Raw genomic sequence first — 25,170 nt, 5'->3', positions numbered from 1 at the left:
TATATATATACAGTAGAATCTCATTGGTTCGAACACTGCCGGTGCATCAAAGTCTGTTAGACCCATCGGGTAGTTCGAACCATGCATGTCGGATAAGATACATATTTGTAACTATTATTTATCACCGTTGAATAAACAAATAACAAACACACTGGTAGTCTGTATTTATAAATATTTATTTATTTAAAAAAATCGTTCTTTATTATGCTGTTGTAGAATCTTTTGCGACATATTGACAACGTTGAGAAAAGAATGAAAGTGCATGAAGCACAGGCGGAGGCCCTTTAACTTTTATTGTTGTAATCACTACATTACATTGATCTCTCCTGTATTTCAAGTTAAAAACAAAATATGCCGACGCTCATGCGTAGAGTAGCGATTGGCATTATTAAAGTAAACCGGCGAGGCCGAACTAGGCTCACCAATTGATTGGTGTTTCATGCAAGGTTCATTCAGCTCACGATTATCGTAGTACTATTATCTGTACTAGAAAGATAATTACCGATAGGTGCTAAATAAACAACATGAGAAGCCGGCATATGATATAGGATTAATTCGTCCACTTCCGAATTTATATTAACTTACTTTGTGACTGACGTGAAAGGGTCAATGAAAAATTCGTAAATAAATATAAATTATTTTTTGTATTTCTTCGGATAGACTTAGTCGTTCGAGCTATATATGTTTAATTTTACAGTTCGGACTAACAAACTGGTTCGAGTGAAACCTGTTCGGCCCTAGGGGTATTCGACCAATCAGCACCAAAATAAAAGGGTTTAATAGAGAGAAAAAATCGGGACATTGTTCTTGGTTCGAGAATACCGGTAGGTTCGACCGTTGGGCGTTCGAGCCAATGAGATTCTACTGTATATATATATATATATATATATATATATATATATATATATATATATATATATATATATATATATATATATATATATATATATATATATATATATATATATATATATATATATATATATATATGTATATATATATATATATATATGTATGTATGTATATATATATATATATATACAAAAACATGTTCTTTGTTCAATGAATTGTTCCAGGTTAGGTTTAGTAAGTCAGAACAGAACTTGATTACAACTTAGGCGGATATGAGGAACATATAATAACAATATTTTACAGTGACAGGACGGGCTTTACATGAGATAATAATATACTGTGGAATAATATACTGATAATATGCTATACTGAGAAACAAAAGAGAGAAACGCGATTGTTATGTTGTTCTTAAATCAAATAATTACATTTTCTTTGTGTCTATACATTTTACGGCAATCTGATTAGTCGAGAGGTGCTTACTTTTTCCGTTAATATCACGATGAATTGAAAACAATTAAGCCACGACTTCACACACACACACACACACACACACACACACACACACACACACACACACCCTTCCTCCCCCATAGACATACGACTCGCACTACTTTTCTGTAACTAGCCGGATTATTCAGGCAACCATATTTAGATATTTTTAAGAAAACGCACGTGAAAGATACAAGAAGCAATACAATTGTGACACAGATATCACGTAATAGTGCACCTTTTTATATGATAAATTAATGGAAAATGCATGTATAAATACATAATATACATATACAACTAGTGATAATAATGAAAAATATACGCACATGTACTGTTCTTTTAGAGCTTAAGACATTTGTCAATGATTTCTTTTATTGATTTTTATATCTTTGGGGTATACTTAATTTGTTATTCGTCATTAGCTGCTTACATTTCAGCATACTGGGTTTAATATAATAGTATGGCTTTAAAGAAAAACATGCATGTGAATAAATAGTGACATTCGTCTGTTACATAATGTGCATGTTCTATATTCTAATGGAGTGTTGTCCCAGCATCCTGCTTCAATTTGTAGGTAACGGTTGGATGTTCTGAATTTTAGTTGTCCGGGATTTTTGTGGTAGTAAAATAAGATATTTTTCCAAATTAAGATTAATGAAGCGTGTTTTATCTCTTGATGATGAAGATATATCACTAAGTTACCCATTGTTGTAGGTACTGATAATTTTGTCTTAATTTAACGCGGTTAAGAAGCTGATTTATTGAAGAGAAGCTCATTGACAGGGATATTATTAGTCGTGCCTTGGTGATTGAATATATCTTCCACGTGTTTCGTCCATTTGTAGTTTAGAAATCAGTTGATATAATAAAAACCAGGCTTTCGTACGTTTGCCTAATATAATTCGGGCCCACAAATTTATAATTCTTTGATGGATGCTAAATTCTAGGGGCTTTCGTCCTAGTTATCCGTATAACATGAACAGTGGTGTTCTTTTTTTACGCGTAGTATATGTCTTGAGAATTTTATATGAATAGTTTCAATAATGTTTTTTAGACTATATTAATGACATTGCAGACAAACTAGACTGTGCAAGGAGGCTATTTGATGATGATACCACAATTGGAACATCATTTAAAGAGTTAGACATTTAAAACTTAGAACATAATCTGAATATTAATTCAGCCAAACTTTATGATGTTATTTTCGCAAAGAAAAGTGCTTAATGAACCACATCTTGAGTTTGGTAATACAATTTTAAAACTATCCAAAACACATAAACATTTAGGTGGAACCATATCAGCTGATGCAAAATGGTCCAGTCATATTCAACGTCAATAATGATTTCGGTACTAATGAAATACAAATTGTTATTAAATCGTCAAACTTTAATGATAATATATATACTTCCATACGACCTATTTTAGAATATGCTTCTGGGGTATGGGATGACTGTTCTCAATTATATAGATACAGATAAATTAGAAAACGTACAGTCAGAAGCAGCTACATTAACCATTAATCACTGGCATGCCTACGCTTGCCTCACGTAATTCGTTATATATTGAAACAGGTTTGACTACTCCTAAGTGAAAGAAGAAAAGCAAAACAATGTTTAAAATAATGAAAAGAATGACTCCCGATTTCTTAACTGATTATATTCCAGATTATGCAAAGAGTCCCTTATGTGTTAATAAGTCGGGGAAACACATCAACACCGTTTTCAAGAACACGTTTATAAAAATCTTCATTTATTTATTCAACAATTAATCTTTGGAATAATTTAAATCCAGTAATTAGAAATTCTGTAACTATATCATTCTTTTAAAAAACAGTAACGCAAACGGTAGATGTGGTTCAATCATACTTTTGGTGTGGGAAACGAAGCGAAAATATATTACACACAATATTACGACATGGGTGTAGTGCCTTAAATGCAGATATTTACAGATGTGGGCTTACAACAGATCCTTCGTATAATTGTGGATGTTATACAGAAAACAATATTCACTAAAACAAATTCAATGTAAACAATATGAGCAACAGAGGCAGGTTCTTTGTTACTCGTTACAACATGCAACCAATACATTTACAACTGTTTTATATGGTCGAAATACCTTAAAGTGATCTCTATAATTTAAAAAAATATATATTTATTTGTGTTTGTCACGGTACATGCTCTTAAATTTGTTTCGCCTGTGGCGATTTTAATTGTGTTAGAGGGCCGTGTGCAGTTTATTGCCCGTAGCCCAGATGGGCAACTTGTTACGTAATACTTCGCACGTTCGGACATTCCAATATGCACTTAGTCCAGCTGCGGAGGCCATGTGGCGAGTAGTTACGTAATACCTCTGCGAGTGCGGTTTTACAACCGTGATTTTGGCGACGATGGCGTCAGTAAGTCTGACGATCTGAGAGAAATAATACCGACTCTAGTAGAGTCAGACTATGAGATGATACGTGAGGTACCGCCTTGTACTCCCAGGCAAAATCCTGATTTATAATAAATAGCTAGTGTTTTAGAGATATCGACAGAACGAATTAGGACGGCTCGAGGGGATCACGAACGTAGTCCGTTAGGACTTGGTAAATATCATTTCTGCTCTGTGTATAACCTTGATGTGATTGATGTGACTTTAAATATTTTAGTACTGTATTATACCAATATTCTTTAGACAGTGTCTTCGGTCATCTGACGAAGTAAATCGTAGACTTCTTGTTCTAACATTATATGAGTATTTGGTAATATAAAGCTTAGCCAGTCATTCTAGAAGACCCTAGGTAAACTGTAGGTTATTGTTTTTATTGTGATAGGTACCAGTATTAATTTTGTGTTACAGATTACTGAAAGAGTAGTTAAGGGTTAATTAAAAATTAACCCGTTAGGAATAGAGCTGTAATTCCTTTATTAATTAAGTTCCCCAAGAAGCGTTTCTCAATTATCACACGTTGCTGAACGAGTAGTAAGGGTTAATTAAAAATTAACCAGTTAGGAATGGTGTTGTAATTCCTTTATTAATTAACTTCTCCTGTAAGCGTTTCTCAATTATCACACGTGTGGGTGTGGTGTAACGGTGAAGTGATTCGCATATTGTGTAACTAGACACCTAGAGATTAACTAATTAAGTGATCAGTTCTGGGTTGTTATTATTGCTGTTATTAATTCACTACTACGGCTGTACATTTGTCAGCGTAGATTAATACAGATTCCAAAGTGTATTGTGTTTTGTTGTGTTTTCTAGAGAACTAACGTGCTATAAATATATATACTTTATATAAGATCGTATCTCTGATCATACCTAGACGAGCCATACTAGGGTTAACAGCCTGTTACAGAGAGATCTAATAGATATACAGTTAGGAGAGATATTTTGATAATCGTGTTTTATTCAGTTACGGGAATTATAGAATCCCCGTGACAGGAGTAGAAAATTGGGGGCTCGTCCGGGATCTGAAACGGGACATGCATATTTGAAAAAGTATTGTTTGTAAATGGGGGCTTTATAAATTAATTTTACAAATTAACCAGAAGTAGCACGTTGTTCACTAGAAAATTAATTAATAATAAGTGCGTCATATCTAAACATGGATAAGAATTTGCTGGATAGGCCTACGCTCAGTGTAGTGGAGATTAAGCGAGCACGTAAGGCCGAGTTAGTTGAAATCGCGGGTGAGCGAGAAATTGATTTAACATCAGCTAAAACCTTAGGAGATATAAGGACAATTATTATCCAGGAAGTTTTTGGTGATAGTCCTGTTATGGAAGACAGTGAGATTGTTCCAGAGATAGAAATAAATGAGTTAAGTGTGGAACAACAATTAGCTTTTAAAAAGCTTGAGTACGAAAGAGAAGAACGTGCATTAGATAGAGAGAGAGATAGAGAAGATAGAGAGAGAGATAGAGAATATAGAGAGAGAGATAGAGAGAGAGAGAGAGAGAGAGAAAGAGAAGATAGGGATAGAGAGAGAGAGAGAGAGAAAGAGAAGAGAGAGATAGAGAAGACAGACATAGAGATAGAGAAGATAGAGAGAGGGATAGAGAATTCCAGTTAGAAAAATTAAAAGTGGAACATGAGTTAAAGTTGAATACAGAAGAAGTCAGACGAGAAGCCGGAAATGGGTTTAACATGTCGGAGGCTTATATATCAGTGCCTGTATTTGATTATCAGGAGGTAGACATGTTCTTTCAACTTTTTGAACGGGCCGCTAAGCAGCTAAATTGGCCGCAGTCTAAGTGGACATTGTTAGCCGTGTCTAAGTTTAAGGGGAAGGCTAGTATAGCTTATAATTCAATGAGTGATGAGCGAGCAAGTCAGTACGACCTAGTTAAGGCTGCAGTGTTGAGGGCTTGTGAATTACGACCTGAGGATTATCGTTTATGGTATAGCGAGTTGAGAAAAACGCAGGGTCAGTCTTATAGTGAGTTTGTGGCTAAGAAGGCAGGGATGTTTGATAAATGGGTGGTGTCTCATCAAGTAGAGTCATATACCGAGTTACGGGAGTTGTTGATCTTACAGGACATTAAAAATGGATTACCAGTTAGCTTACGTATTCACTTAGAGGATCGTGAAGTCAAAAAGATAGAGGAGGCAGGCATAGTGGCAGATGATTACGTGTTAATACACAAAGCTCAGGCAGTACAGGGTAGCTCTGTACAACAGGGTGATAAGAAGAAATTTCAGCCAGGTTTTTCCCGGGAAAGTAACTATCGGGGAGAGTCATCTAGTTGGTCAGCTAGTCAGGCAAGGAATGTACCTGGTGGGCAAAGTAAGGATAGGCCTGCATTATCAGCCAATGCACGAACATTTCGTCCACACTGCAGTTACTGTAAAAAGGATAACCATCTTATCGGGGACTGTTTTAAAAGGAAACGCGATAATGCGCAAGTGGTCGGTTTAGTGAGGTCAGCTCCGTTAGCGAGAGAGTTAATGGTTAGTCCCATGGTAGAGAAAGTAAACCCGTATGTGTCCACTGGTATGGTTTGTGATGTGAAACAAGAGTTGTGTCCTAAGGCAATATCAATCTATAGAGATACCGGGTGTAGTCAGAGTCTGATAACGCAAGAGTGTTTAGCTGGTATTGAACATTCAGACATAGGACGTAGTTTAGCCTTAACCTCGGTTACTGGAGAAAATATGGTTGTCAGGTTACATAAGGTTTTCTTGTGTTCGAAGTTTGTGACGGGACCAGTCATTATGGGTGTTGTGAAGGACTTGCCTTTTGAAAACATAGGAGTTTTGTTGGGTAATGATTTGACTAGTCAATGTTGTCAGCCGCAATGTGACCAATTGTTAATTGAAGACAGCCCTTTACCCATAGAAGAGAGTGAGGTTGATGAGATTAGATATCCTGCGTGTGTAAAGACTAGGGCTATGGCCAGTAGGTTATCACGGGATCTAGAGGATATTTGTGATTTGTCTGATACGTGTGTGAGCCATGAAATTGGAGTGGATGAGGTTATCAGTAAAATGGTAGATAAGTCAACTGACAAATTAAATGTGGTGGAACTTGTTGATCTCCCGCAGAGGGGAATTGAACCAGTTGTCTTTGATAGAGGGGATTTACCTTGTAATAGACAAGAGTTAATTCTAGAGCAGGGGGCTGATCCAAAATTGTTGGCAGTCCGCACTACATTGTTAACTGAGAGAGTATTAATAAATAAGAGAGTTAGAGATCGGAGGTTGCCGGCGACCGAACTAGCTAGGACGCAACTGAGCCATGCTCAGAACAAAATAAAATCAGAGTTTGATCGGAAGGCTAGGAAGCAACTGAGCCATGCTCAGAGCAAAATAAAATCAGAGTTTGATAGGAAGACTAGGAGTCGGGAATTTAAACCAGGGGATAAGGTGCTGCTGTACCTTCCCATTAAACGGGGTTCTCTGCAGAACAGGTATTTCGGGCCCTATGTTGTGCTCAAACGAGTTAATGAGACAGGGTATGTGATAAACACTCCTGATAGGGTTAGGAAAAGTAGGTATTGTCACATCAAATTGCTAAAAGGTTATTTTGACAGACTGCCGATAGTTCCAGAGAGACCGGTCCAAATTGAGAGACACTCAATTTCCTGTGATGACGTCAAGACTGCAGAGGTCAAGTTGGCCAACGGCCAGATTCTAGCAGACTTGAACCCCCAGCGAGCAAAGCTGACTACATTGATACAAGACAATGTTTCCATTTGTCAGAACCTTCCAACGGTTACCAATACTTTAAGCCAAGATGTGCGCTTGGAACCCAACGCTACACCGCGTCGACAGCATGCCTGTCAGAGAAGACCTGGAAAATGTGCGACGCTGAAAAAGAGGGAAACGAAGTTCCATTGGTCAGGTGAATGCGAGAAGTCATTCAACCGTCTCAAGCAGAGGCGCTACTCGTCTCCCGTGATGGCAGCACCAGACTACCGAATGCCGTTCAAGCTAGCTGTGGGTGCCAGTGACGTGGGTGCTGGAGCTGTGCTGTTCCAAGAAGACGAAGACGGACTGGACCATCCTAATGAAAGCCTCCAACCAGAGAGTTTTGAGATGGAGTCTTCTTCTGCAAGAATACCCAATTACCATTGGACATATCAAGGGCACATCCAGTGTAATCGCTGATGCCCTGTCCCGAAGTTGAACGTTATGATAATGTGTTGACATTCTTTATTTCTCTTTTGTTTATATATATTTTATTTGTATACCAGGGACTCAGAGACTCAGTGTGATTACTGGTAGTCACCTTATTATTACATGTGTTATAAATGTCCGTATGCGTCGGTTAACGCACCTTTTTGTTTTAATGTAGTATATTTCCCTATTCCTAGAGTAGAGGAAATATCCTTTTTGAGGTGGGGGTGTGTCACGGTACATGCTCTTAAATTTGTTTCGCCTGTGGCGATTTTAATTGTGTTAGAGGGCCGTGTGCAGTTTATTGCCCGTAGCCCAGATGGGCAACTTGTTACGTAATACTTCGCACGTTCGGACATTCCAATATGCACTTAGTCCAGCTGCGGAGGCCATGTGGCGAGTAGTTACGTAATACCTCTGCGAGTGCGGTTTTACAACCGTGATTTTGGCGACGATGGCGTCAGTAAGTCTGACGATCAGAGAGAAATAATACCGACTCTAGTAGAGTCAGACTATGAGATGATACGTGAGGTACCGCCTTGTACTCCCAGGCAAAATCCTGATTTATAATAAATAGCTAGTGTTTTAGAGATATCGACAGAACGAATTAGGACGGCTCGAGGGGATCACGAACGTAGTCCGTTAGGACTTGGTAAATATCATTTCTGCTCTGTGTATAACCTTGATGTGATTGATGTGACTTTTAAATATTTTAGTACTGTATTATACCAATATTCTTTAGACAGTGTCTTCGGTCATCTGACGAAGTAAATCGTAGACTTCTTGTTCTAACATTATATGAGTATTTGGTAATATAAAGCTTAGCCAGTCATTCTAGAAGACCCTAGGTAAACTGTAGGTTATTGTCTTTATTGTGATAGGTACCAGTATTAATTTTGTGTTACAGATTACTGAAAGAGTAGTTAAGGGTTAATTAAAAATTAACCCGTTAGGAATAGAGCTGTAATTCCTTTATTAATTAAGTTCCCCAAGAAGCGTTTCTCAATTATCACACGTTACTGAACGAGTAGTAAGGGTTAATTAAAAATTAACCAGTTAGGAATGGTGTTGTAATTCCTTTATTAATTAACTTCTCCTGTAAGCGTTTCTCAATTATCACACGTGTGGGTGTGGTGTAACGGTGAAGTGATTCGCATATTGTGTAACTAGACACCTAGAGATTAACTATTTAAGTGATCAGTTCTGGGTTGTTATTATTGCTGTTATTAATTCACTACTACGGCTGTACATTTGTCAGCGTAGATTAATACAGATTCCAAAGTGTATTGTGTTTTGTTGTGTTTTCTAGAGAACTAACGTGCTATAAATATATATACTTTATATAAGATCGTATCTCTGATCATACCTAGACGAGCCATACTAGGGTTAACAGCCTGTTACAGAGAGATCTAATAGATATACAGTTAGGAGAGATATTTTGATAATCGTGTTTTATTCAGTTACGGGAATTATAGAATCCCCGTGACAGTGTTCAAAATTTTATTAAACAAACACATCGTTTTGATTAAAATAGTTTGAAGGCACATGTACTTCTTTGTTTCTTTTCTAGTTTCTTTCAAAATCCTGCTGTACGTAATACTCTCTTTTCCTCAATTTGATTGTTAGTCAAATACATTTGTGTATAAATTTTATATGTATACATTACTATTATATTATAATTAAGTAATTGTCGCCATTATATTGTACGTATATAGGAGAGCGCCTAGTAAGTAGGCAAACTTGTGCCCAATCCTTTTGTTGTTTATACAATAAAATATGTTTTCAATCAATAATGTCAATATTTTAATAGACCCATATTTCTCACCCGTATAATAGAAACGGAAGTACCATCATGGTGTCAAATAGATTTAGTTTACATTCTATTGAAACGTTATTGTCTTTAGGTTTTGGTACAACGAAGTACGTTGCTGTTTTCGCCTTTTGTGTTTGTTTTTGTGTTTTGTTTTTTGTTTTTTTTGTTACATCAAATTTGTTTAGTTTAGTAAAAGTTAAACCTAAATATTTGTATTCTTTTACATTGTCTGGCTCGTGGTTTCCGAGCCTGAACACTTTCTTATAGTCATTTCCGATTCCAGTAAACAAATATATTAGTTTTCATTTGTAACAGTAGGCCTATTGGGAAAACATATCTAGGGATTACTATAAATCGCAGGCCTAAATTTCGTTGCAAGAAGCGCGGTATCGTCGGTATATAAAGGGCATATAAAGTTCATGGCCATTTCACAAAAGGTTTCTATGTCATCCGTAGCCAGGGTTATTCCATTACAGTTATGGCGTTTTAAGTAATTGTCTAAATCATTTAAATATAGAGAGAAGAGGACAGGCAACACATTTTCTCCTTGACGGACTCCAATTGGTGGGGTTTTTTTACTTGTTTTTATTGTTTTTGCAAAGATAATATTTAATTGCTTGATATATTTGATAAATAGTTTTGATAATTTTATATTATTTTTGAAACGTTTTTGCCATAAGCAAGTCCTAGGCATTAAATCGAACGCCTTTTAGAAGACAACGAAAACACATAATTTTTAGGATGATTATGTTTATTCATTACTGATTTTCAACTGATTTGATACGGCAGGTTCAGTAAAAGAATGTTTATAGTTACACTTACAGCGCTCTGTACCACACGTGGCTCCCATGTATTCCGGTGGACAGTAGCAGACGACAGTTGAGTCTGACGCAGTATCATCAGAACACGACGCTCCGTTTTCGCAGTTGTTGGTTGGAGAACAGTCGTTCGCGTCCTTATTGGCTAAACAAAAAAAGGATCGCCATAAAAACAATAATGTTGCTGTTGCATCATCATTATCATCATCATTATCATCATCATTATCATCATTATTATTATTATTATTTCGTGTATTCGCCATTTCATACAAATATCATTTTCATTCAGGTTATAGAAATATATACCCAATGAAATAATGTTTACTTTGAATGCATTATTTACTCTTAATGTTAATTTTTTCCCTCTCTGTAATCCAACGCTATTTCTTTGAGATATCACTATAAATGTACTTAATACTCACTCAAGTCAAAAGCACAGTTGTGTCCTTTGTCCGTGCAGCCATCACACACTCCACTGGCAATACAGGTCCCAGGAGAGCTGCAACTCAGTTGAGGATTTCGACAGTCCCAAAACACGGCAGTGGCTGCAAATACAACCAAAACAGTTTTGTTTTCTTTGTTCGATTATTCCATGATCAACGACAATGCCAGGGTTAAAATAAAGTTTATTTTGTTTTAACGACACCACTAGAGCATATTGATTATGCCAGGGATAAGTACAACCAAAACATATTTACTGCCATATTTCTAATGCCAAACAACATTTATCATTTGACGGTTGACAGCCAGCAACTGAGTTTGTCCATTTTATGTGAAAATGTGAAAATGAGAGTATTTAACTATTTTGCTTTAGTATACTCTTTCGTGTAGCTTTTTTTACATTCTGTTTTTCATTTTGAGGAGTGGTGGGGTGGGGATTGGGGCTGAAGGCGTTTATTTTTTGTTTTATGTTGTTTTTGTTTGGGTTGTTTGTTTGCTTTTTTTTTTTTTTTTTTTTTGGGGGGGGGGGTTGTGTGTGTGGGTTTTTGGGGGGTTGAAGAAATGCGGTGCGGTGTCGTTCAAGCACACTTTCCTTTCCATTTTTGTGTTATTATAATTTAAGTCGGTATCTTATTACAATTCAAGGCAGGGCATTTCTTTGTTACAATTCAAGTCAGTATTACAATTCAGGGCAGTTTTTATTAAAATTCAAGGCAGGTATTACAATTCAAGTAATTTATTACAATTCAGGGCACTACACGCCCGTCTTTGATAATTCGCATGACTGGTGTATCACAGACTATGTTATGGTCTGACGTTAGTGCACAATTAAGTGAATCCTTGTCCTGTCTATTGGAAAATAAAGATCCCTGCTTCTAATGGGGGAAATGTAGTGAGTTTCCTCTGAAGACGTCCAGGCAAGATTACCATGTTTGACATCCAATAGCCGATGTTTAATAAATCAATGTGCTCTAGCAAAACAATATTTAACTTTTAGACGGGTCGTATTATGGCATGACATTGTCAGTCCATATATTAACTTTTTTCCGGATTATATATTGGATAAAATGATGCAGGACCATCAAACCTCACACGCAGGAGACACTTGGGAAGTGAGAAAGGGTCGTGTCATGTACCATTACTAGGTAATTCTGACATATTTTTCATAGTTTATTGCACATTAAAGTGAATATTTGTCCGGGATATATCTTCTGTACTATTGACTACTATTGACGGACATGAAAGGAAATCCATGTCCGGGCCACATCCTTCAAATTCGAGCAGGGTCATCTAACCTCGCATACCAGAACAACTTTGAATAGGGTTGTATCGCATACCATTACTAGGTCCCTGTGACCTACATTTCGCGGTTTTATGCACATTAAAGTAAATGTTACTGTGACCTACGTTTTACGGATTGCTGCACATTAAATGCAATCCTTGTCCGGTCCATATTACTATTGCATGCAGGACCATCAAACTTCACACGCATAAATAACTTGAGATGGGTAATACCATTACAATGTCACTTTTACCTACATTTGCCGCTTTAGTACACAATGGCGTGATTCAATTCATAATTAGTATATTATACTAGTCATAAAACGTTACGGGTCAGTTTGAAATGTTATTTTATTTTTTCCAACATTATTTTTTAAACCTTCAAGGGCAGTGTCAGGTAATACAAAACAGGTTACAGACGTGGTTCAAGCATTACAGATTGAATGTACACCAGCCTTTAACTCGGTGTTTTTGTTGCCGGTAGAAATCGTGTGCCAAAGGTATAAAACACACGGGTGTAGTAATACTTATATCGAGTTGTCTTTATACATAGTTGTGCATATCATTTCGAAAACAAGTTGTTGTTGTTGTTGTTGTTGTTGTTGTTTTTTATGAATGCATTTTGTATAAAAAGGTAAAGACCCATTCTTTGGATTCATTGCAAAGATTTCAGCCAATGAATTTGCAATTGATTTTAAATGGTAAAAGTGTTCTAAGTGAGGAAGACAATAAAGAAATAGTTTTATCATTTAGAGTTACAGATCAAGTTTAACCTTCATGGGGATTTACTCATTATTTGACAGAGTTATGGACAGATCAAGTTTGAGTGTCATGGGAATTTATTAAAGGGCCATAATTCTGTCAAAAAATGGGATTTATCTATACTGAGAGAGTTATGGCCCCTTGACTTAGGCGATTGGAACATTTGTCGGGTCCAGTAGAGGACGTGTATTGCATTAACAGTATTCAGAATGCTTGTCAAAAGTATAATTACGTTGATTAATATATATATATATATATATGTATGTATGTATGTATGTATGTATGTATGTATATATATATGTATGTATATATATATATATATATATATAGAGAGAGAGAGAGAGAGAGAGAGAGAGAGAGAGAGAGAGAGAGAGAGAGAGAGAGAGAGAGAGGGGGGGAGGGAGAGAGACAGAGGGGGGGGGGGGGCATAGCGTTAATTGAGTGTGGGACAATATTTATATGGTCATAACGGTTTACGCAACAAACAAAGAAATGGTAATCCATAAATTGTTTATGCCAATTTCGAATACTTAGAGTCCTAAACTTATTTTACTTATTAACTTACCTGCAGTAATCATCAGCACAACTAGTAGAAAAACGTAGGCCCTCATTATTGTGTCACTGAAATAAAATGAATACAGAATATTTTAGATCACTAGCTTTTGGGTTTTAAAATTGTATATATACTCGCGGAAAAACGTACCTTTGCACCAAATAATTGCATATAGAATATAATTTACTTGAAATCTGGCCATAAACATTTCAGTAAATGAATGTGTAACCACTTACTTCGATATTCCAGCGGTGTCTTGTCATTTGAACGAGTTATTCATGCTTTATGATCACAAGTTACATTACTAGCATTCTTGGTCACGTGCTACTGTTTGACATCATTTTTTATCATTGGACTAAAACTATTGTATGGAATCTCATCACTCAGAAAAATACTCTTTTTGTATCTTATCGTCGTCAGTGTGATGCCACACTTCAAAGAAAATTAGCTTCTTATAACAATGAGTATGATTGAGGTTAGAATGGCACAAACGTTACTAGTAATTTTGGTGTTCATTGGTGTTCATCAGAAAACACTGCAATGTCTGCGGAGATGTTCTCGACAGTTTAGGGATACTAGGGATCTTTCATGTTTAGAGAGTCGACATGTGACGTCACGTTAACAAATCGTAAATATTAAGCGGGTACACATATGAAATCATTTCGAAATGACAAGTTTAACATCCCAATACATCCCTGAGTTACGGCCAATCAGTGGAAGAAATGTACGCAACCGATTACGTGATCACAAGTACTACCATGATAGTACACAATACGTTGTTCTGTTACATTGTCACCGACGGCGCACCAAGCATTGTGTAGACCACTGTACTTCAGGTTCAAAAGACAGGATAGGATCATTGTACTTTTAACAGATAAATGGTACATCACATGTAAAACACAATCTTTTTTTAATTTTAAAAATATAAGTCTGACTGAAATTTTAATAATGCACAGGAACTTTTTTTTCCGTGAGTATATATATCATTCCAAACTCGACGATGTCAAATGAGCTGTTAGTTTAGAAACGCAAAAAGCTGTGAGGTTTTTTTTTATCGACTGCTCTATTTTGCGATAGAAAACGCTATCTAGTGAACTGTAACTGAAACATCAATCAACAAGAGAGATGTTGCAATTGGTACTTCGTCCTCAAAATATATTCAGCAATATATCTGTAAAACACTGCAATCCCTTTTGTTAGAATACTATGCGCCTTCAAACATCCGTTTGTTCGCGCAATAGAAAGGTTTCTGGACCTGTATAAAGTGCCAGTTCTCCTTCAGACGGAGTTGGAAGGAAGGAAATGTTTTATTTAACGACGCACTCAACACATTTTATTTACGGTTATATGGCGTCGAACATATGGTTAAGGACCACACAGATATTGAGAGTGGAAATCCGCTGTCGCCACTTCACAGGCTACTCTTCGATTAGCAGCCAGGGATCTTTTATATGCACTATCCCATAGACAGTATAACACATACCACGGCCTTTATTATACCAGTCGTGGTGCACTGAGAAATAACCCAATGGGCCCACTGACGGGGATCGATCTCACACCGACCGCGCATCGAGCGAGCGCTTTACCACTAGGCAACGTCCCGCCCCCTCAGATTGAGCTGGAACCATATATATTATCGTGGTGAAGATCAGCTCTGCATTATAGACAAAACATCTAACAGTGAGTCAGTGCTGCAAACCCTAACAACTCTATCAAAACATCTAACAGTGAGTCAGTGCTGCAAACCCTAACAACTCTATCAAAACATCTAACAGTGAGTCAGTGCTGCAAACCCTAACAACTCTATCATAACTTCTAACAGTGAGTCAGTGCTGCAAACCCTAACAACTCTATCATAACTTCTAACAGTGAGTCAGTGCTGCAAACCCTAACAACTCTATCATAACATCTAACAGTGTGTCAGTGCTGCAAACCCTAACAACTCTATCATAACTTCTAACAGTGAGTCAGTGCTGCAAACTGCCTAACAAGCTCTATCATAACTTCTCAACAGTGAGTCAGTGTGCTGCAACCCTAACAACTCTAATCATAACATCTAACAGAATGTCAGTGTTTGCACGTCCTAACAACTCTATGATAAGATAAAAAACAGTGAGTCAGTGCTGCAATCGTTAACAAACAATCATAACTTTTTTCTAACAGTGAGTCCAGTGCTGCAAAACCCTAACAAACTCTATCTTTAACTTCTAACAGTGAGTCAGTGCTGCAAACCCTAACAACTCTATCATAACTTCTAACAGTGAGTCAGTGCTGCAAACCCTAACAACTCTATCATAACTTCTAACAGTGTGTCAGTGCTGCAAACCCTAACAACTCTATCATAACTTCTAACAGTGAGTCAGTGCTGCAAACCCTAACAACTCTATCATAACTTTTAACAGTGAGTCAGTGCTGCAAACCCAAACACTCTATATAGACGTCTAACAGTGGTGTCAGTGCTGCATCCGTCTATCATAAAACGCACGTGTGCGCTACTCTCTGCGTTGCGTTTCACAGTTTTCATATTGATCTAACAGTGTGTCAGTGCTGCAAACCCTAACAACTCTATCATAACTTCTTGTGGAATTGGAATCAGTCTTGTGCAGCGATGCTGAATATGGCAATCGCAGACTCGTAATACCCATGTGTGTTACGACTTCTATTGAATTTTGCAAAAATAATAATTGTGTCTGTTTGCATTGTTGCATTGTTCGTATCCCAGTCGAGGCATGGGATTTTTAATCCAGATACCGACTCCAAACCCTGAATGAGTGCTCCGCAAGGCTCAATGGGTAGGTGTAAACTACTTGCACCGGCCAGTGATCCATAACTGGTTCAACAAAGGCCATGGTTTGTGCTACCCTGCCTGTGGGAAGCGCAAATAAAAGATCCCTTGCTGCCTGTCGTAAAAGAATAGCTTATGTGGCGACAGCGGGTTTCCTCTAAAAAAAAACAGTGTCAGAATGACCATATGTTTGACGTCCAATAACCGATGATAAGATAAAAAATCAATGTTTTCTAGTGGCATCGTTAAATAAAACAAACTTTACTTTTTTTTGTTGGTGAGTAGACCTGGCAGATTAAGGGGAGCTAGTAGTATCTCTTTGGCTCCCCATCACTACCCTGGGTCCAGTTTATAAGAAAATATGGTTTAGCTTACCCTAGAATGTGATTTTGTTTTAATATATAGTACAACAAAAAGATTAACTATTAATGTTCAATATGGTAATGCCCGGCGCAGACGAGCGTTTTTTAACGCATGCGTCTTCCGTTAAAAAACGCATCCGTACGAACTTAATAAAAACGCATCGTGTGCGACCCCCTCTGCGTTGCGTGTTTTAGCGCTGCGTCGATTTTTCAAATATCAAACATGTTTGATTTTAGACGCACAAACGCATCCGTCTCCGGCAGCATCCGTCTAAAAACGCACGTGTGCGCCTACTTGCGTCTGCGTTGCGTTCACATTTTTATATTGACCAATCATCTGTCTATTCAGTAACATACCTTTTGAAATGGCCTCTCCAACTGACAGTTTAACAATTAACAAATATTGGTTTCAGTGATGAAAAGAACTGTGAAAGCAGACCCGACCATTACAAATGACTAACATGTAAATGTTTCAACACAAATAATTTCCAACTGCTCATCTTTGAAACAAAGACTAGACATGTGTAATTAATGACATTTCTAAATAGATGAAATTAAAAAATACAAATTATTGCTTTCATTGTACTATGCCTAATAATAATAATTAAAACAAACAATTGTGAAATAACAAAGATTTATATCGTAATAGTATATTGTACATAGGCCTAATGTTTTAAATAAAGTTCATTATGTTTTAAAATGTATTAATAAATTACATTTAATCTTTGTTATTTTTCCCAGAGTAAAGTATAAATATATTAATTAATAAAAGAAATCGTCAGTGGATCGCAGGAACGCATCGCAGGTAGGCGACACGAGACGCATCTGTCTGCATTGAGTCTGCGTTTTTTAACGGGCCGGGCATAAGATTTTAAATGGCTCCACATAATCTAAGGTTGAGGAGCAATTAATCACTGCCCTCGACTTTTTACCACGGCGATGTCTCCACATTTTCAGAAAAGAGACCTTCCATTTGATGGCAAAATCTCTGTAAACCTATGGTAGGGCGGGACGTAGCCTAGTGGTAAAGTGATGCGCGGTCGGTCTAGGATCGATCCCCATCGGTGGGCCTATTTGGTTATTTCTCGTTCTAGCCACACCAAAAAACATAGTTTAAACAGTGACCTGTCAATTTACAATAGTTCTTTTTCTAAATGGATTTACATAAAATAAAGGTGTTACTTAATTTACAGTAGGCCTCAATTAATTGTTTTCGTGTCCAGAGAACACCGTTCTATTTTTCAACTGTAAATGAATGTCACAGATCAAGTTAGGTTATTACAGGAGTATTAAACATATATATGTTGAAATGAAAGAAAGAAAGAAATGTTTTATTTAACGACGCACTCAACACATTTTTTATTTACGGTTATATGGCGTCAGACATATGGTTAAGGACCACACAGATTTTGAGAGGAAACCCGCTGTCGCCACTACATGGGCTACTCTTTCCGATTAGCAGCAAGGGATCTTTTATTTGCGCTTCCCACAGGCAGGATAGCACAAACCATGGCCTTTGTTGAACCAGTTATGGATCACTGGTCGGTGCAAGTGGTTTACACCTACCCATTGAGCCTTGCGGAGCACTCACTCAGGGTTTGGAGTCGGTATCTGGATTAAAAATCCCTTTCCTCGACTGGGATCCGAACCCAGTACCTACCAGCCTGTAGACCGATGGCCTAACCACGACGCCACCGAGGCCGGTATGTTGAAATGAAAGCAGTCTGATCGATTGTGTGTGCGCGCGTGTGCGTTCGTGTGTGTGCGTGTTAATATAATTTTTTCACATATCTTTTTTTACTATGACTGTATATGCGTGTGTAGGCTTATGCTAGTGTGTGTGTATGTATGCACATTTTAATCAGGCGCGGATCCAACGTACCATATTTGTAGCCCTTTTTGTCAAGGATTTTCTCTCTGAACAAGGGGAATAACTCGTATTACCTTATAGGTTTTTTTCAGTAAACTATACGAGGTACGCCTAGAATCAAGTTTAAAAAAAGTTTGTTTTGTTTAACGACACCACTAGAGCACATTGATTTATTAATCATCGGCTATTGGATGTCAAACATATGGTCACTTTGATACAGTCAAAGAGAGGAAACCTGCTACATTTTTCTATTAGTAGTAAGGGATTTTTTATTTGCACCATCCCACAGACAGGATAGCACATACCACGGCCTTTGATATACCAGTCGTGGTGCACTGGCTGTGACGAGAAATAGCCCAATGGGCCCACCGACGGGGATCGATCCCAGACCGATCGCGCATCAAGCGGGCACTTTACCACCCCTTCCTAGAATCAATATTAACTGCGTCAAATTGAGGTAATTTCGTTTTATCCTAGCTGTTGTCTTTGACAATTGCAGAACTCGCACCCAGGATGAACGTGCTTGAACCTTGAATGATAAAGAGACCTCAAACGCGATATATGCTCAGTTCAGGCCTTCCTCTGTGGCGCATTCCTACAGCAACTCGGTAGAGCTAACATCCTGTTTTAAAACGTTTTTATTAGCGACAGTTACAGCTCTCTTTGAAAATTGATTACCCACTGCTATTTAATTTTTAGTAGGTCTATTGCATATATCTGAAAGTTGCATACGGAACCGCAACGTGATACCAGTTATAAAATATTCCGTCTGTCGAGCTTCGTGTATGCGGGTACCGAACAAGTAACCATGCACCAGTCTATACAGGCGCGTGCGCGTATCGAGGGTCGACACCCCTCCCCCCCCCCTCCCCCCAGTCAAAGCTAATTTTCTTAAATTTCTTTGTTACAATATATTTTAAGTGGGAAGGGAGACTCGACCATTCCTCGATACTTGATCGCCACAGTCTAGACCCACTCCTGCATAAATCGTTGCACCCTCACCTGCTATAACCGGTGTGTTAACAATTAGCATATGTTTGGTACCAGGTGAGAAGAACTGGACGTTAAGTCCCACAATTCGGATGTAAGTGCTTCGTCGCTTTTTTACAGTATGTATAATATATTATTTCCAAACAGGCAACTAATTTGTTGTTTTAAAACTGTTGTATCCACGCACACGTGATGCGCACGCATGCACGTACGCACGGAAACGCACGAATACGCACCTGCACCATATTATATTGAATAATTATTACAAACTATAGATACTTATTTGTTTGCACTTTATAACTTCTAATAAAAACTATCTTTTTACAACTTTTTCTAATATATAACTTTATATAGATTACAAAATATTACTTCATAGATTACAAATATAAAATCAATACACAAAATTTTATTTTCAGTAAAATGTATTTAACTTATATAGATGTTTAAAATTTTCATCTGGGTCTTTTAGGGGGAATATTTTGTTAATAAATCAATAAATTAATAAACAAATAAATAGCCAGTAGCATACTCACAAGTCGCAGCTTAGATGTGAATTTCAAAATACGAAATGTTTCGTCTATACCACGTAGGTGTAATGTGTATGTGCTTGCCCAGCTTCGATTTTATACGTTTTTATCTACTGCATATTCAAATGTACCCTTTCCAGGCAAAAGGGCGGTTTTAAAGTAACCCTATTTTCTTATTGGCTGCAATTGTTACAAATACAAAGAGAAAAGCAAAAGGGTTGTATCTTACGTCAAATAACAATTACATTTTTGAAGGGAAAAAGACAGCATAAAAAAAGTGTCACGGTTTTTTTTTTTTTTTCATATTTAAAATATATACACATTCTCTTCTCGTAAACAGTCTGTGACGTAGTTTCGTTCTCTGTTTTTATTGGCTATTTCCCCTCCTTCATACATACCCTCTACCGCCATAGACGTTCACAAATAACTAAACAATAACATTTATTTTTATCCCGTATATATAAAAACACCTCCAACGACTTTACTGTAAATATCGAGTGTGAAACCTGTATTATTTTAATAGTCACAACTTCCACGTACAATATTTTATATTTTATTTTTGGCAATTTACAAAAACATTGCGAACTAAGCCGCATGTTGAGACAGGTATTTTAGTTTTACATGCATGCTATATATGAACATTTCGAAAAAAAAGAGGAAATATTTTAAACATTAAAAGAATATTGATATTTAGGGGTTTGCCAGAAATTAGTTTATATTTATGTAATATACTTTTCGTAGAAATTCTATCTATGATTAGACAACCGAGACATAATAATGTCCTGCTTTTGTTTTCATTCACCCTGTTGTTTTATGGTACATAAACCATACATTCATTATACGATGACGTTTATGCAACTCCTCTACAACACTCCCTTGATTCGTCACTGTCAACAGCATTATATTTGTATGTGAATAAATATTAAATCATTCATTTATATTTTTCGATTAGACATAGCCTAGTATATTATCACTCCCATCCTCCATCGCTCTCTCTCTCTCTCTCTCTCTCTCTCTCTCTCTCTCTCTCTCTCTCTCTCTCTCTCTCTCTCTCTCTCTCTCTCTCTCTCTCTCTCTCTCTCTCTCTCTCTCTCTCTCTCTCTGTTTTTGATTTGTTTTGTTTTTGTTTGTTTGGGTCTGTTATGTAACCCAATGGTAAAGTGCTCGCTTGATGCGTGGTCGGTCTTGATGCGATCCCCATCGGTGGCCCATTGGGCAATTTCTCGCTACAGCCAGGGCACCACGACTGGTACAACAAAGGCCTGGTATGTGCTATCACGTCTGTGAGATGGTGCATATAAAAGATTCCTTGCTATTAATAGAAAAATGAAGCGGGTTTCCTAAGATATGTCAAAATTACCAAATGTTTGACATACAGTAGCCGATGATTTATAAATCAATGTGTTCTAGTTAAAGGGACAGACCCTAGTTTCAGCCCGTGAAAATTAACACTAAGTTTAGTTAATCTACAAACCTGTAACACATTTGGATAAAGTTACAATTGAGTGAAACAAGAGTCTGTGAATTTGAAATGGGGAAATACCCATTAAAAATAGAGTAAAACTCGACTCCATAACTGTTACTTCTCAGACGCACGTGCGTTTTTAAATACATGAGAAATCCATTTTGTGATATTAAAAACACCAGGATGACCAAAAACACTTTGAATGTACGGAAATGGATAAGCTAAACCATAACATCTAAGTAAAGTACGAGTTCAGTTATCAAAAACGTCTATAATAGTGAAAAATATGCCTTAGTGTTTAAAAACTAGGGTATGTCCCTTTAAACAAAAATTTTAATTAATTGTTTGGCTTTTATTGGCACCAGTTTCCTGTCGTTAACATGAAACTGGTTAATAGTCTGGGGTTTTCTGCCACTAGTGTGGAATAACAGCCCGCTTTGGAGAGTCGCTGTGACGACAGGGGCGGGACATAGCCCGGTGGTAAAACGCTTGCATGATGCGCGGTCGGTCTGGGATCAATCCTCGTCGATGGGCCCATTGGGCTATTTCTCGTTACAGCTACTGCACTACGACTGTTACAGTATATCAATGGTATGTGGTGTGTGCTATCCTGTCTATGGGATGGTGCATATAAAAGATGCCTTGCTACTCATGAAAAAAAATGTAGCGGGTTTCCTCTCTAAAACTACGTGTCACCATTTTATTGATTTACCTACTACGTTTAGATACAAAAAAGTACTGAAAGTACAGAAGATGTTTCTTACCACCAACCGCTGTTGCCACTTCATGGGCTACTCTTTTCGATCAGCAGCAAAGGGTATTTTATATGCACCATCCCACAGACAGGATAGTACATACCAGTTACGCCAGTTGTGGAACACTGGTTGGAACAAGAAATAGCCCAATGGGCCCATTGATGGGAATCGATTTTAGATCGATCGCACATCAGGCGAGCACTGTACCAATGGGCTACTTCTGCCCCTTTATTTATTATCTTTCAGATACCAACATTCCCAGTCTGGAGCTCGCCGCGGTAAGACAGTTTGTTTCGCCTGTGCACAATGCACGCGCTGTCCAGACAAGACAAGAACACTCAGGCCGTTGCACAACAGCATAGGAGGAATATGTACATACACAATGCATAACATTTACGTGACAAGATGGTTGATAATAAACATATACAAAGCCCAATAAATGAAATTCTATAAGAACAAAGTGTATTATAAAAACTCTAAATACATTAGATACATTTACATATTTAAGAACATCGTTATACACATACCACAGGTTGGTGTTCATATAAATATAGATATAATCTAGATATACAGCAAAGGTTTTTACTTGACGGGATGCAGCCCATCTCGTCCCTACAAGCTGTGCACCTTAATGGCCTTAACGTGGACATATAGATCTCAACTTTAAACTTTTAGACCTTCATTTAAAATGTTATGTGAAGATAACCTTTTTCTATATTATTAAATAGTCCGATCCTCTCTTCTTTCTCTCATTTATTTTTGGACTGTTCTAAAATGCTCCAAATTATATGAATATGTGGTCGAGCAGTTAATTATTTTTTCCTTCTTTTTTTTGGCTAGTTGACTTTTTAATTTGAAAACAAATTATATTATCTTTTAAACCAATTGCTATCCCAAAATTCTGCCCATTTCCACCCACACACACACACCCAGTCACTGGCGAAGTCAGAGATTGTACCTGGGAGAGACATGTTTGAACCTTAATTGGATATAGGTACGTCAAGATGTTATCCATCCATCCATCAGACACAATTAATCTAATATTTACTACTGCGTAGAAGCAGGTAGTTCAGAAGTTGGGAAATAGGTGTATAACATGCTGACAACACTGGGATTTGTTTTTCTATTACTAAATAGCGATGTTTTCGTTCTCAGAATGCACTAAAGATATTTCTCTAACAGATAATATCTTAAACAACTGAATGGATCAGCTCTTTGTGAGACCTGTAGCGGTGAGACACACAAAAGAGGGAGTTCTCCAAAACGAGTTTAATCTCAGATACCTGCTGCTGTTCACCAAATTGGCTGTCAGCTTCGTCTCTCGCCAGGGCACATGCCGTATATAATGTTTCAATACGACACCCGTTTTTAGGATTCATAATAAATATATTTTAGTAATAAATATACAAAATATTAGCCTAGTTGATGTATTGGTGACACGTTGACAAAAAGAAGCGATGAACTCGACTGGATAGAAAAGAAAACAAAGCAGTTTTATGCTGTTAATGTCGACTGTTGACATCATTGACGTTATGGCTCTGTGAACATGTCCATCGACACATACGTAGAAACGAGTTGTTAAGAAAAGCGTGTTTGATTTTGAAGAATTAAAGTAGCAAACACAAATCTCGTCTTTGCCAGAAATCATCCATTTTCCCAATTTAAATATCCACAAAGCATGCCAAATTTCAATATCCACAAAGCATACCACATTTCTTCTCGTTTGAACCCATTGTTAACAGAACACGCTTCGTGGCGACCTATGTCATATGAAGGAGTGTGTCCCCTCTGTAGCTTAAAATATTCCGATTATACGTTTATATGTCACTGTCAATTTATATCTCAAATTAGAGGCGAATTCTGAATATCTCTTCTAGACATAGGGTCAGCGGAACTCAGAGTTGCTCTTCACAATCTTCCCGATTCTGTTTTTTACTAAAATATTATCTTGTGAATCAGTTAATGATGATGACTCGATAGAAAGTATTTACTTTGAAGTCGTTACCTATTACATTAATTTACTGAGCAAACAATACTTTGAAGCCACCAATAGCAGGCAATAATTGTATTACCCCATAAAGGATGCATGCTCTACTACCTGTTTTTCATAGTTTTATTTCTAATTTATTGTATGTTTGCTTGTATGTATGTATGTATGTATGTATGTATATCTATATATTGTATGTATGTCCAGGTTGACTGTTACATACATAGATATTAACGCACTGGCGCAGGGGATAATTAAATCCTTTCTGGCCTCACAAAATGGCCCATGCCGTTGCTGGGACTCGAACCTATGGCACCGAATCGCCCGCAACTTTGCAGACTTACCACGATACCTTTTAAGCTATTAAGACATCCATAAAAAGGATGCTCTTTAACTCAACTATATGCATGGGGCCTACAAGCTACGCGGTCGATCCAGCTTACGTACATGAAACAGTGGGCAGACCTGGCACTGGCTAGTATGTATTGATGTATGAATATCTATATATCGTATGTATGTCGAGGTTGACTGTATGTATGTATGTATGTATGTATGTATGTATGTATGTATATATGTATGTATATAAAATGTATTTATATGTTAAAAACTCTCTGTTTAGAGGAATAAAGACTATATATGACACATTTTGGGAGATTGACCCGTGTACGCATTATGCTAAACTTATTTCTTTTAAGAAAAACAACGTTAACTTTCTTCAGCGTCACTGTAGATTCCTTTGCGGGTTTTTAGAATTATTATTATTATTATTATTATTATTATTATTTAAAGGCGATGCTATTTTAATGACGTACCTCAGGGTACA

The 25,170-nt window shown here is 37.2% G+C and overlaps 1 protein-coding gene across 2 annotated transcripts in view; it reads right to left on the bottom strand.

Annotated features, from left to right (window-relative positions):
- LOC121371446 (EGF-like domain containing protein 2) overlaps positions 1 to 20,228 on the bottom strand; it is a 137,133-nt gene extending 116,905 nt beyond the window's left edge. Inside the window, exons 1-4 of one of the 2 annotated variants that reach the window (XM_041497336.1) lie at positions 20,147 to 20,228; positions 13,619 to 13,674; positions 10,992 to 11,114; positions 10,574 to 10,714 (exon numbers count right to left, since the gene is read on the bottom strand). In XM_041497336.1, coding sequence (XP_041353270.1) covers positions 10,574 to 10,714; positions 10,992 to 11,114; positions 13,619 to 13,664 — 310 coding nt within the window. In that variant the 5' untranslated portion in view covers positions 13,665 to 13,674; positions 20,147 to 20,228. The remainder of the gene's footprint in view (positions 1 to 10,573; positions 10,715 to 10,991; positions 11,115 to 13,618; positions 13,675 to 20,146) is intronic. The other variant, XM_041497338.1, reaches the window with a different exon arrangement.
- Positions 20,229 to 25,170: the final 4,942 nt, after the last annotated feature.

This window comes from Gigantopelta aegis, chromosome 4 (genome assembly GCF_016097555.1).
Source record: "Gigantopelta aegis isolate Gae_Host chromosome 4, Gae_host_genome, whole genome shotgun sequence".
NCBI lineage: Eukaryota > Metazoa > Mollusca > Gastropoda > Neomphalida > Peltospiridae > Gigantopelta > Gigantopelta aegis.
The sequence above is the reverse complement of the archived record's forward strand: the minus strand, read 5'-3'. Positions and strand labels throughout refer to the sequence as shown.